Raw genomic sequence first — 14957 nt, 5'->3', positions numbered from 1 at the left:
TGATCTTAGTATTTCTGTGATGGATCAGAGTCCTTCTGTGTTTAACATCTATAAACCACAGCAAAAAGGCTTATTTCCTGCCTCAAATTTCTTACACTACAAAAGAAAGGGCAGCCAAAAAAGTGGACTTGGCAAAGAGAAAGTGGGAATGGAAGAAGCAAATGAGACCTGATAGTTAAACTGTTGCTGAATATTATTAGTGTTAGCACAGGCTGCCAAACATCTTTGAGACTGCTGCATTTTATAGGCAAAGAAAATGTTTCAGGTTTAAAAATGCAGATCAGAAGAAGGAAAATCTCATGACCACTGGTGCTGGTATGTCTGAAGGAGCACAACTCTTCCAGAGCAGAAGTTTCTTCTTAAGAATACGTTCAAATTATACTGTTGATTTTCTTTCCTTTTGTCCTCAACCCAGATAACACTGCTGTTCAAGTAGGACATAAAATAGATTCTGTTGTAATTAAGCAATTAGCTGCACAATTAAATCTGAAGTTAGATGAATGGTGTGAGCTGCTCTTCATAACTACTTGTGAAGTTACACCCAGTTTTATTTGTTCCCTGTTCAGTGGACTCCCACCTCCCCTTCTTCAAATTCTTTCTAATACTTATGGGAATAATAATTAAGAACAATAGCAAAAAATCTCACTGTCAAGTTCCTACATACTGAGATACTAAGCCACCACATTTTTACTTGGGCCCGTTCCCTCACATGGCAGTGAGCTGATTCATCTTGCACCAGCTTAGAGAGTGGAGACTGGAGCTCATACCCATTCCCACTCCCCTTTTTATGTCTACTTGGGAAGTGATTTCAGGGGTTGATCTAGAATGAAAAATTGCATAAGAGGGCATTAGTACCTTCCCTTCTTACCTACTGTACTCTCTGCTTCCATAGCACACAATATAGTGGTAATTAGATTGTCAGCTACTGTTTGTGCAATAGAAAACACAGGCAAAGCACTCTTAAGTTTTAACAAAAAAATCCTCTCTCCTGTGAACTTGTGTAATTGTTCTCCTTGGACCAATTCTGCTACCGCCTACCCATTTGAATAACTGTACTCATTCTTTGAAATCAAAGTATGACTGACTAATTGCATGCAAACTGGCTTAAGCCCTTAAATTCTGAGCTTTTGAAGACAAAACTGCATCTGACATGCTTTGTGCTGCTCTTGAACTACTTCAACACACTATGAAGCAAGGAAATAAAAGTAGAAATGGAGGCAAGGCTTTAAGATGTCCTTAAACTGACCTTCAGAAAGAACCAACAATGAACACTGGGAGAAAATTTGTCAATGAAGAGGAATATTGTCCCAAGTGTAAACAAAATCTTCACAATCCCATTTAAGTCTTCTTAGAACATTAATCCATTTAAGATACTAGGACAGAAAAAGACCATTGCTGAGGACAGCAAGTGAAATTTGAGATGGGTTGGGTTGCTCCGTCCTACTCAGACAGATATCATATTTCTATTCTGAAAATACATTCAGAGGAATTTGAGGTCTTTTCTTATTTAAGAGGCTCCCTTGTGGACTTTAAAAGTGTTTATTTTACCATACAGCCACTTATAAAACAAAGGAAAAAAATCCCCCTCCTAATGTATGAGGTAACCTGTATAATGTATAGGTAGTTCAATCTCCTCATAATTACCATTTTCACATTTCTTTCACTTGTCACAAAATTGAATTCCCAGACAGACTGCCTGATAAAATTATATAGCTAGCTACAGTACATCAAAAAGAACAAGTGAAAGTAAGTTTCATAGTCACACACACTGAAATTCTGGTTGACCTAAAAAGAAAGAGGTTTTTGTATCTCCTGCCTCTTCTTTTGGAATCTATCCTTGGTTCATGCAGTTAATGTCTCTATTTTCAGTTTAAACTGTTTCATCTGAACGTAATGGAAAAGTAAAACAAAGAGCTGAAACAACAATCAGATTGTTAAAGGTTTGTCTTTGCCTATTGTATAAAAGATAATGCTGCTGTATTAAAAGCACTAAGAGAATTCTAGTGAATTTGGAGTTTCCCTGGAGGACTGTGTTAAATAGTCTTGTCCTGAGAAAGTAAAGATGGTTGCTTCACTTCAGATGTAGACTTTAAGAGATGAATGACAAACATCTTCAAGGTCTTTTCTTTTAGAAAGAAAATCCTATCATGACTGCATGAGAGCTGCCTTTTTCTTTTTTAATTTTTTTTTCAAAATTTTTAGGCCGTTCTTTAAAAAAAGATTTAATCAAGTTTCAGTTTAAAATTCCCAGAAAAAAAAATTATGCCATTCATTCTAATTTATATTACACACAAGAGATTATATTAATACAACTCTGTGGGATTTCAAATCTCAGACCAGGTCATTTAGAGCTATTTTAAATCTGCATTTTCGTACACCTATAGCCTGTGAAGGTTTTCATTCTGTGTTCATGTAATGCTAATGCAGTCATGATGGGTGGGCCACAATGGCTCTTCCCACAGATGACAGCACAGAAGGCACAATTCTGTGTATTTTATTTACATTGACAAGGTCAAGGGGTCAGGCTGCTAACTGTGAACTCTCCTGTTAGATGGACCCAGAACATATACCAGTAGGGAATTCATTGGCAGCTCCCTTAAGCAAGGTCTTGGAATATTAATGTCTAAGTGGAACAGTTGGGTGCTCACCTCAGCCTTCTTTCTGAAGTAAATATTTCACTGTGTGCCACTCACAGCTCTGCCCCGTGGCCAGCCAGATGTATTGACAATTTTACATAAAAGTAATGATTACAGAGAGGTGAAAGTTTCAGAAATGAGGCAATAAGTATTTTCACCTTTTGGGAATATGTAAACTCCATAAAAGGCCTCAGGCTCTACTGCACTAATGTAACTTCAGCAGCTAGAGTATGGCAAAGCTGTATTCATTAACAGCAAACATGAGCTTGTGAGATTGCCTCACAGTTTATTGAAACTTAACCTTTGTGATACATGGAATTAGCCTGTGCTTCACAGGGATGATGCTGGATTATAGAGGAGCAACATTACTCTTGCCTTCAGGAAATCTGGCATTTTACTGATGGCACATGCCACCAGTGACACTTTGGAGGTTATTCTGTGCAATCTTCTGTAGAGAGCAAAAGGCAGTCCATTGAGACATAATCATTAGGAAAAGCCAAATTTTTTATAACTTAAGGAAAAAGGAAACCTACCATTTCAACATGAAAAGGGATAAAGATTTCAGGTAATCCTTGATCAGATTTTGCTTACCTCTTAAGGAATTAACAGCTCTACTAACATTTTGTGGCTGCTTTTGAGGTGTGGGCTGCATCTGGAAAAGCTTTAGAATATAGGCACGTAAGACTGGGATGGAACTAGTGTATTTTACCAGATACTACCTGCCCATTCTACTAACCAGCTTTGTGTACAGTTGCATAACACTCCAGTTATAAAGTCAAACACTAAATACAAACCAGTGAAGTTTGTTTGGCAGATATTTTACACCAGTGTTGAGGTGGGTGAAGAGGATACCAGATTTGGTTTAGAGGATCATGACAGCCAGAAGGATGCAGGAAGGACAATAGTAAACATACATCTGATGCAAGTACAGAAAAATCAAGTAAAACAAAAGTGAGCTGACACCCTACATTGATGATTAATGGGTATCAGAAATAGTGTGGCCAGCAGGATCAGGGCAGTGATTGTTCCTTGTACTTGGCACTGGTGAGGCTACACCTTGAATCCTGTGTTCAGCTTTGAGTATCTCACTACAGGAAGGACATTGAGGTGCTGGAGCATGTCCAGAGAAGGGCAACAAAGCTAGTGAAGGGTCTGGAGAAGATCTCTTATGAGGAGCAGCTGAGGAATATGAGGTTGTTCAGCCCAGAGAAAAGGAAGCTCAGGAGAGACCTTATTGCTCTCTACAATTGCCTGAGAGGAGGCCACAGTCATGTGGGGGTTGGACTCTTCTCCCAGGTAACCAGTGATAGGACAAGATGAAGTAGCCTCAGGTTGTGCCAGAGAAGGTTTAGTTCGAACATTAGAAACAAATTCTTTCAGAAAGAGCTGACAAGCTTTGGAAAAAGTTGTCTAGGGGGGTAGAGGTATTCAAAAGACATGTAGGTGTGGTGCTTAGGGACACAGTTTAATGCTGGACTTGGCAGTGTTGTGTTAACAGATAGATTCAATCCAAAGGTCGTTTCCACCCTAAATTAGTCTATAATTCTAAACGCACATCCCTGAGTTCCTCAGATTGCAGTATTCACTATATAGGTACTGTCTTCTTCAGGAGGTGAGACAGCAGCAGGATCTCAATGTGTGGATTTTCTGTCTCTCTCTTCCTGAAGGGGTCATTGTCTTTGCTGAAGTGCTAACACCTGAAGGCTTAACACTATGCCAGGTATTCCCTAAATCCATTAGCTCATACATGAGCATTGTCAATGCATGCGAGGCTTTGTCAATCTATGAATACCTGTGAAGCCAGTGAAACCCCAGTGTCTGGTCATCTTACTAATTCTGTAAGAAAATTTTGCATCAATAGCATGTAACAATACCATTTTAGTATTTAATTCCTGAACATTTGACTTCATGCAGTTCATGCAATTTTGCCATATTAGTTTACTGTAGCATTTTTAGTTTTTCTAGAGTTAAAAGAAATAACAATTACAGAAATCAAATAAAAACAACCCTCCTGCCTCGAAGTCCAAGTAATGCATCACCAGAAGAGCAGAGATGCCCCTATCACTCAGACAAACAGCATGAGTGAACCAGTTCAGTATATTTTCAGTGGATTTCAAAACTATTTTTGTCAGCAGAAGAATACTGGGGGTTCCAGTGGTGCTCAGGAGATGTAAAACAGTGGTCATGCTCCTTTCAGCCTCTGTCTTAACCTCATCCCTTGTTGCTATTGAAAAACACCTGAAAGACAATGTAGCCATTGGTCACAACCAGCACAGCTTCATGAGAGAAAAGTCCCATTTATCAGACCTAATTTCCTCTTATGACAAGATAACTCACCTGATTAAGGGAAGCAAGTTGATGTAATATTTTTTGATTTAAGTAAAACTTTTAATACTGTCTCGCACAGGGTCCTGCTGGATAAAATGTCCAGCTCACTTCTGGATAAACACATCATGCAATGTGTGAGCAACTGGCTCACAGGTTGGGCACAAAGGGTTGTAGTGAATGGGGTGACATCAGAGTGACCTGTCTGTCACTAGTGGGGTCCCACAGGGTTCCATCCTTGGCCCTGTGCTCTTCAACATCTTCATAAATGACTTGGACACAGGACTGGAAGGGATACTAAGCAAGTTCTCAGATGACACAAAACTGGGAAGAACTGTTGACTCCCTTGAGGACAGGGAGGCCCTGCAGAGAGACCTGGACAAATCAGAGGCTGGGCAATCCTACCCATATGAAGTCCAAAAAGGGCAAGTGCCGGATTCTGCATCTGGAATGGGGCAACCATTCCAGGTACAGACAGACTGGGGAAGGAGAGGCTGGAGAACAGTGCCATGGAAAGGGACTGGCTCCCAGAGAGTCCTGGTCGATGGCAAGTTGAACTTGAGTCAGCAGAGCCGTGGCAGCCAACCCTGGGTCAGGAGGGCCAACCCTGTCCTGAGTTGCATTGGACACAGCATCACCAGTGGGCAAAGGACGGGATTGTCCTGCTCTGCTCTGAGCTGGGGTGGCCCCACCTCAAGGGCTGTGTGCAGTTTTGGGTGCCACAATATGTGAAAAACATTAAACTGTTTGAGAGTGTCCAAAGGAGGGTAACAAGGATGGTGAAGGGCCTTGAGGGGAAAATGTATGGGGAGCACCTGAGGTCACTTGGTCTGTTCAGCCTGGAGGAGACTGAGGGGAAGAGTTACAGCTCCTCCTTGCAATTACAGCTCCCTCCTGAGGGGAAGAGGAGGGGCAGGCACTGATCTCTTCTCTGTGGTGGCAGTGACAGGACCCAAGGGAAAGGCCTGAAGCTGTCAGGGGAGGTTTAGGTTGGATGTCAGGAAAAGGTTCTTCAGCCAGAGGGTTGTTGGGCACTGGAACAGGCTCCCCAGGGAAGTGATCACTGCCTGACAGAGTTCAAGAAGTGTTTGGACAACCCTGTCAGGTACATGGTGTGACACTTGGGAATTTCCTGTGCAGGGCAGGTAGTTGGACTTGATGATCCCTGAGGGCCCTTTCCAACTTAGCTTATTTTGAGATTATGTTATAACTTTTTTCTCTCACCCAACATCCATGTAATGGTTTCATGCTCCCCTGCCCCCTTCCCCTATGGGTTCCTTGCACCATTTTTTACCTGTCCCTTTAGGCTTGGCTCCTGGTCCCTCTGCTCTGAAGATGCACAGGGAGTACAACAGAGAGTGTCTTTGCAGGGCTCTCTGGTCATGAAGGAGAAATAATAGGGGGAAGTCTGGCTCGACCATTGCAGTCTTCTAGTAGATCATCCTTCATATAAACAGAGTATGTTGACCTACCTGTTGAACTATTATATATTTCCCTAGTTTTCAGAAACTCATGATTCACACATGCAAAAAAAAAAAAAAAAAAAAGAAAAAAAAAAAAAAAGGTGTCATCAAAAAGCATCTTTCTGAAACCAGAGTGACTCTCTTAGCAGAACTCTACTCCTTGATCTGAAAGTGAAGTATGGTGAAGTATCTAATTTTAGAACTGTTTTCGTGTGGCTAAAACCAGATGCAGATTTATCAGGCAGGACAAAGGTTTTAATCTTTATTCTCCTCTCCACTTTCCAGTACCAACAGGGAAAGCAGTAAGCATTTCCTTCATGTGATGTGGCTGCTCAGCCATGCACCCTTCCCAGTCATGTAGGGGTTAGAGCTGCTCCTGAGTAAAACATTCTCTTTTCTGTTTTGAAAAGTCACTAAGCTATTTTTGTTCAAGTTTTCAAAAGAAGTGTTCTGCCTGCGGCAGAAATCCAGCATGAAAAATTTCTGCCCAAATTATTAAAGAATGGTGGAGTAACAAACTACTGAAAACAGATGGAGTTTGACATAAGAAATTACAGATGCCATCACTCATGGCCTTTATACTCTCTAAGCATTTATACCGTAACACATATTCAAATGTGCACTGCCACTCAGCAGAGTTCTCACTTCTCTTACCTTCTGTGTTCCTAAAAAAAACCAAAAAAACCCAATAGACTTTCTGGCTGTAAGAAATGTACTTCCAAGTAGCTAGAGGCAATTATGTCAACCTTCCACTAAGCAATCAGGTGGCAAGAACCTCCTTACCTCAATGTCATTATTTCTTACAAAAATCAGTAATGACTTTATCCTTACTCACTGTTTTAGTTCAGTGTAATAATGCAAAAAGCACAGAAAAACTCAGAGATGGAGGGGCCTGAACAGATACCAAGAAAGCCAATGGAGTGGATTTTAATAGAGTGGGTTTTAATTTCTTGAAGGAAGTTGCCATACAAACAGATAGCAAAAATCTTTCAATCCTTAACAAGAAAGGTAGTAATCATACATTTTGGTGTGGGAAATCTATCATAAACAGTATTTGCAGAACAAATTATAGCACTTACTCTTGCTCATATTATAAGAGTGCAGAGGAAAGAGGTGGATATTCTAACAACCACTGGGTACAGAGAAAGACATAATGAATGAAAGTCAGTTTAGCAAGAACTAGGATGTCACATTCACATTCTCTGGAAAAATCCCTTCGCCCAGGATTTTTCCCCTGGGAAGCTGAGAAGCCTCAGAGAAAAGGGAAAAAAATATTATCTCATTTGATTCTCCTGTGTTTTGCTCATCTGGAATGTGTTTGGAGGTTGTTTACCACAGGTGACTGTTTCATTGGTTTCTGGTGTGAGTTGTTTTCTCTCACTGGCCAATCAGTGTCAGGACTCTGGAGAGAGTCATGAGTTTTCATTATAATCTTTTTAGTCTTCTGTAAGTATCCTTTCTGCATTCTTTAGCATAGTATAGTTTACCATTTCTTAATATAATATAGTATCATAAAATAATAAATTACCCTTCTGAAGACATGGAGTCAGAGTCATCATCCCTTCATTCGTCTGGGGGAGCCAGCAAATTCAATACTAGGAGATAAGACACTTTACATTTACTTCATATATTATTGGTGGATCCATTTATTTTTTTATATCAACTTGCATTAAACAAGGGGACAAATTTAGGATTCAAGTCAACAAAGAAACAGCTGTGGATTTCCATTTCTATTTGATTTATATTGTTAGAAATCAATGTCATATAAGAGAAGCACCTTCTGGTATATCAAAGACTCACTGTAGTGATTTTGAATGGCTCCATGGAAATAATAGTTATATTTGTTCAAAATTGATACACAGCAAGTCTGGCTCTCTCTACATCTACTATTTAAGGCAGCTACAGCTAATTTGGAAGAACAACTCTAAATTTTAATCCAAGGAAAATAATTTTGCCTAACTGAAAAGAAATGATACAGAAGTATCCTCTTGATCTCAGGAAAATTAACGGTAAGGAAGGCCTGCATCCACCAATGGCTTGACTTTCTCTGTATCACCAGATGGAATCCACATCGCTAGGGAATTGTATGAATTCTAAGAGACTTCTCTTTTTTGTTTCTTCACATTCTCTGGGCATAGTTTCAAAGGAGTTTAATGTTAGACCTACCCTCTAGATAAAGCTTTAACAGTAAATGAAGAGTGACTTACTCCTATTACTGTAGTCCAGCCAGACCATTTCAGTAAAATTCAGGCCTGAGTGCATTCAGTGGGAGATTTCCTATGAAGTTCAGATGAAGCTAGGATTCATCTCAGCTTCTCTCTTCTGGTGTAGGAGAACTGACTGCAACTAGGCAGAGATGATGCATTGTTCTTTACAGTCTGCACCTGTGCCTCATTTAGTCTTGCAGCTAGAGCTACACAGCAAAGCACTTGACAGCTACTAGAGAGAATAGTCTGGGAACTGTCAGCTCAGAGGGATGCTTTTAGAGCTCTCACTCTTTGGAGTAAGTTCTTTTCTGTCTAATCAAAGGAAAAGTATTTTTGTTAAGAAACTTGACATTCCAAATAAGAGTGCTGTTAAGTCAGGGAATGAAAATATGAAATTGCTGTTTGTTACCAGTGCTGTAAATCTTGCTGAAAGCCTTCACAAACACACCAGATGCAGACTGCTAAATCCTTCCAATTCATGACAGCACCGAGCCACTGAGGGAATCACGCTTTCCACAGAGAGGATTGAGCAAGTACCAGATATGTAAAGCCTGCATGCATCAGTTATGATTAGCAAGGGATGCCACACTCAAGCAATAATTTCATATTGTATGGCCAGATAAAAATTTCACACCTATACAAGAAAAAGCTTGATTCTATGCATTCACACTAGTACATTAAATTTTGAGTGCTGTCAGGACTGAGTGTATAACCTAAAAACAGTGCAGCATTCAAGTTGTGCATCTAAGTGTTTGTGTATACATGTATGCATGCAACAAAATTGCCATATCTATAATTATGCACAGAGATAACAATGTTTCCATTATATATTTCACAGCAACAGCTTCAAAATCAACAAGTATAGTTTTCTCTTGCTACAGATGGGAAGTTGGAGGCTGAACTTCAGGCTGAATTTGAAGTTTTGGAAAAGTTGATTAACTCAGAATTTTAAGACAATGCTTTAAAAAGCAAAACATTTTATAGATACATGACTCAGAAAGGGCTGAAATTTAAAGCATTTAGCTTGACAGGTGCATCTACATAAACACACACAGAGGTAAAAGGAGGCTTTGTACATTCACAGTGTGAAATTACTGTGAAAACACTGTGGATCTGTACAAAACTGAAATGTCTCCTTATTTTCAGCATAGGACAAAACCTTTTCAGCATTCAGATGATGCATTTAATCGCTTGCGTATCTGTTGCTATTTATTCTTTTTTACATAGCTACGACAAAGGGGAAAAATGTAGTCTTCTAATTTAATAACCCAGATTGCTAAGATATATTCATAAACCATTCCATTGTTAGTTTGCCTCACTGGCCTTCTAGTCTGTTCCAACAGACCTTCTTGTTATTTAGCCTATCTTTAGCCTCCAGCATTTGTGATCTTCAGCTTACAAGAAATTAGGGCAATATCCATAAAAGGATGTTTCAATTTAGTTTATCCTGCCTTAGACCCAGAAAACAGGTTCACAGACCTATATTAGGTACTAAGAATAGAAATTTTACCTAACCAATGCCCTAGCCAACAGGAAATGCTGAAGAGGTGAAATTTCACCTCTTGTAAGTGTTTAATGCACCTAACATTGAGCTGCAGAAACATCTAGGACAAGACTAACATTCCTAGTTCCTAATATCTTACGGGGGCTTAGAAGTCTAGGTTGTCTATGTTTAAACTGATGCTTAGCTCCCACTTTAATGACTTTCCTTTGGGATAACTATTCGGTGCTGGAAACATGCGGGAAATGGGAGGTTTACGAGAGCAAAATCCTCCTGTCTGAGAGTGCAAAAACCTCAAGTACAGCTGATAAAGGCGGTGGCTTCACTCTGGCTTCTACTTCCACAAAGGTCCCTCGCCGTCTTCCTACCAGTGCTGAGAACCAAGTCTCAACTGGATTTTCCTAGGAATTAGGCTTAGTTATCGTGAAAGCTTCAGCCTTCCACAAATTATTCTAAAAGTTACCCCTGAGCTTTCACTTAAATCCAAGAGCATTACCTTTAGCTGGAATAAGTCAGTTTTGAAGTCTATTTCTGCAACGTGACCTTTTACAAAAATCTCACATCTAAGCCAAACGTCACTCCGGAGTAACTCAAATTCCTCCTGAAGTACGAAATGCCTGGACCCGAGACTGCAGGCGAGGGGAAGCACTGGGGCAGGAGGGCCAGGAGGCACCAGAGGTAGAAAACCTTCGGCGCACGGATCCGCTGCCTCTCGGGGCTGTTTCAACTGCGGAGTTCAGCCCCCTCGTATAAAAAGAAACCATTCTGTTCCCGCACCCTCCCGAGGGGCCGCCCCGGGCTGTGGGGCACCCGCACCCTCCCAAGGCCCCGCTCCGGCAGCTCCCGCACCCGGCGGCATCGGCCCGCGCCCGCCCGGCCCCGGTTTCCGGCGGGACCTTGTGCGGCTGCGCTTCCCTTCCCCCGCGCTCGGCCGGGCCGCGGCGGTCCCGCTCTCGGTGCCCGGGCTGTGCCCGTGTCCGCCCGGGCTGTGCCCGTGTTCCCGCGGTCTCCATGCCGTCGCGGGTGCTGTGCCTGGGCGGCGGGGCCGGGGGTCCCGCTGCGCGCAGGGTCCGCCTGCTCCTGCGGCAGGTGGTGGGCGGCGGCGCGGCCGCGGCGCGGTATGGCCGCTCCGAGGTCAGGGCGCTGCACAGCTCAGGTAACCCACCCCGGCCCCGGTGTCTCGGCCCCGCTGCTCCCCCGGCTGCCTCTGCTCTGGCCACAGCCCCGGCGCTGCCGCCGCGCCCTGGGGAGGCCGGTAGGCAGGTGCCACCCCGGGCTGCGGGCTTGTCCTTGTGCTGCCGCCCCTGTTCTCATGTTCGTGAGTGCGGGGGCTCCGGAGAACGGCCAGGGAGCTGGTGAAAGGTCTGGAGCGCAGGTCCCATGAGTGCGCTGGGGTTGTTTAGCCTGGAGAAATGGAGGCTCAGGGGAGACCTTATCTCTCTACAACTCTCTGAAAGGAGGGTATAGCCAGGTGGGGGTCGGTCTCTTCTCCCAAGTTACAACTGACAGGATAAGAGGGCAAAGCTTCAAGCTGCACCAAGGGTGATTTAAGTTGGACTTTAGGAAGATTTTCTTCACAGGAGGTGTGATTAAGTGTTGTAATGGACTTGCCAGGGACGTGCTGGAGTCACCATCCCTGGAGGTGTTTCAGGAACATGCACTCGGTGCCATGGTCTGGTTGGCACGGTGGTGTTGGGTCATAGGTTGGACTTGATTATCTCAGAGGTCTTTTCCAGCCTGGCATGAGGGGAAAGAGCAGAGTTCAGTCACAGGCTTCCAGGGACGCTTATGTGGCTCGTGATAGCTCCTGGTCCAAGTGCTTCAGCTGCAGTGAGGCAAGGGGCAGCCCTGCAGCTGGTGTCTGTGAGAGCCAGCCTGCTCTGCAGAACGTCTGTCACATCTCGCCATGCTCTCTGTCGGTTCCTGCATCTCGCCATGCTCTCTGCTCCTGCATGGCAGCGCTTCCTCTTCCCGCTGGGCAGAGCCGCAGGGTTTGTGTCGGGGCTGCCAAGGCTGCTGCGTCTGAGTGTGCCAGCAACATGTGGTAATGAGATAAAGAGTTGACCTTGAGCCTGCAGTGACCTGAACTGCCCTGAAATATCCTCTGGTGACCTTTGAGACAGGTGATGGGCCTGTGCAGAATAGAAGCAGTGTCTGGAAAGGGTGACATATGCCTGTGGTAAGTGACACTTCTCAGGATGAATGCCAAAAGCAACAAAGCTCCTAAGTACAGAGTGAGTGATCAGTAGTGATCTGCAAGTGGTTCTGATGGGGGAGTACTTGTTCAAGCTCTTAATTACACCCCTTTAATCCCATTTCTCTACATTTTAATATTTTAAAATCTGTTTATTAGTTAGCCAGTTCATTTCTTTGTTTAGTTTCTGAAAAGTTACTCAAGACAGTAGTTTTTGAGGGATGGATAGCCATAAAATTACTTCAAGAATTTGTGAATAGATAATACCTTGTTTGTGAAAAGTACAAAAAAGACTGGAGTTATTTCCCATCAAACAAATTAGCATGAAAGAAAACAAGTTAATAATGAAGTGAGTCAAGTAGAATAAACACCTGAAGAAGGTAGCTCAGCACATTTTTGCCCTTTGTTGGGATGAGTAACCTTAAGAAGAAAAAGAAATCTAGCAGTGTAAAATGGTCATTCAGCTGTCATTTCATCATATTCATAAATTTCATCACTTTAAATGTGTTGTCGAATGCAACTGAGTTTAACTCAGTGATATTTGTGAATACACTCTGTATAAATGTGAATAGCAGGAGTATCCCCAGTTACAATCAATGATGGTAGGAGTTTTAGTAGAAAGATTTAAGTCTCAAAGCACTAGAGAATCTTGTAGATAATATTAGGGATATTTGCCCTCCTAACACCTGAGACATCTCATTCTTTGTAGTGCTTCCCATTTTGTCTGTGAATTTGGATCAGAAGCTGTTTGTATTGAGAATATGAAGCATTTGTATAGGGTTTACCTGTATGACACATTTATAGTATTCCTTTTTTTGGTAACAATTTCACTTTGATAACACATTTTTCATGATCTCAGTTAGCTGGTAATCATCACAAAGTTTCACAGAATGTCTCTTAATCACTTCCACCCCAGGGGCAGTTATCTGTGTCTGTCCCTCCCATGGTTTCTCCTTTATTAGGCCTAAGATATCAGGCTCCTTTATCAATTCCATTGTGCTCTCTGTTTTAGTCTCCATATTTGGGACTTTGATATTTAGTGGTTTTTTCCCTGTTTTATTTTGTGGGTGTTTTTTAAATTAATTTTTAAAATGTTTGTGTGTCCTCTTGCAGAGCCTAGCATTTTTTTGAGGATATTGAAGTTACAAAGGATGATCTGAATTTTTTTGTGCCATATGTGTTTTTGCTATTTCTGTGCAGCTGCTGTAATTACAGTTCTTGTTGTAAGTGGTGTTGAGGTTGCATAAATAAATAAACAAAATGTGTCTTAAAAGGCTGGAAGCTGTTAAGAGTCAACTAAACAACAAATTGTTGTGTACACAGTAATTTGGATGTGACATCCCTGCCGGGTCAGGCTGAGATCCCAGACAGGATTTACTGTCTGTCCTGGTACATTCTGAGTGTAAGGGAGGAACTGTTGCCTGATGTTGTGCTGTTACATGAGAAGAAGCCATCCTTGTTGGCTTTTCAGCTCAGTCTTTGCAGAGTGAACGTGGCTTGCTGGTCCACTGGCGGCTAAGGAGGAATGAATCGCTAAAGCTATCAAGTAGTGAAGCTTAAGAGAAGTCTCAAAGTGAAAGAGACTGCAGGACACAAGGATAATGGGAATGCCTAGGAAGGGTTTGGGGTTGCATAGCTTAATTAAGGAGGGAAGCAATTTATAGAAGCAAGTGTTGTAGAAGGCCGACTGTCGGAATAATTTTTAATGTGGGTTTCATGTTTCCTTCTAAAAGACTAAAAAGTATCACATTTTTGTAGACTGTAGATTTTTGTAGACTTGTGATGAATTAGGTTAAATGCACTGTGACCTGAATAAAATGGAGTTCTATGTAACTCAGTTCACATTTATTTAATTATTTTAATGTAAATGTAATATTAATGTTTTTTAAAAGTTGACATAATACACAATATTGGAGTTGCTGTAAGGGATTACAAGAAACAAATGCTGAATTTGATGTAAACTGAAGAGCTGGAAAAATAAAAACCATTGCCAATTAGATAGTACAGGCAAAGGAAGGTCTCTTGTGTGCTTTGTTGCTCAGTGTACATAAAATAACTTATGCTTTGTCACTTGTGATCGATCAAAATATGTACTAGCTACATTTGCTGTTTACTGTAGCACTGCCTGTCCAGGTTCACTTCCTCTACTTTCTTTATGTGAAGTTTTTGGTCAATTCCCGTTCCTAATCAAACTTGTGTTTAAAGCCTAAAAGATCTCAGTAGTACATCCGAGTGTATCTGCTGAGTAAAACACAGTCACTTGTGAAAATTGCATCGCACTTCAGAATCCTGTAATGTTCATCATCAGTGTACAGCATCTAAAAGATTGTGGTAAAGATCTATAATCTGAAAGAGGGCTATGAATTTGACTGTGTGTTTGAAGTGTTTTGTTTTTTTCCAGGTTTATCATTGTCAAAAGAGTAAAGATCTGGTTGATGATGGTTGTAAATGCTTTCTGGCACATTGCCTTTTCCAATTTTACCTGTGTCATTATCTTTGTTGAGGTTCACATGTTGACAGCTGAAAGTGTGTTTCTGACAATATTTTTTTTTTGCTGGCAAAACCTATTTTTAGAGAGACTTCATTATTTCTTCTTTCTCATGACATTCCTATAATTGTTCATTGCCTCCG

At 41.7% G+C, this 14957-nt stretch overlaps 1 protein-coding gene across 1 annotated transcript in view; it reads left to right on the top strand.

Moving 5' to 3' along the window:
* The first annotated feature begins 11143 nt into the window (after positions 1-11143).
* The window catches only part of VWA8 (von Willebrand factor A domain containing 8), a 182782-nt gene continuing 178968 nt past the window's right edge, over positions 11144-14957 (top strand). Inside the window, exon 1 of the mRNA XM_058018846.1 lies at positions 11144-11288. Within this exon, the coding sequence (XP_057874829.1) occupies positions 11144-11288 (145 nt within the window). The remainder of the gene's footprint in view (positions 11289-14957) is intronic.

This window comes from Melospiza georgiana, chromosome 2 (assembly GCF_028018845.1).
Source record: "Melospiza georgiana isolate bMelGeo1 chromosome 2, bMelGeo1.pri, whole genome shotgun sequence".
NCBI lineage: Eukaryota > Metazoa > Chordata > Aves > Passeriformes > Passerellidae > Melospiza > Melospiza georgiana.
The sequence above is the reverse complement of the archived record's forward strand: the minus strand, read 5'-3'. Positions and strand labels throughout refer to the sequence as shown.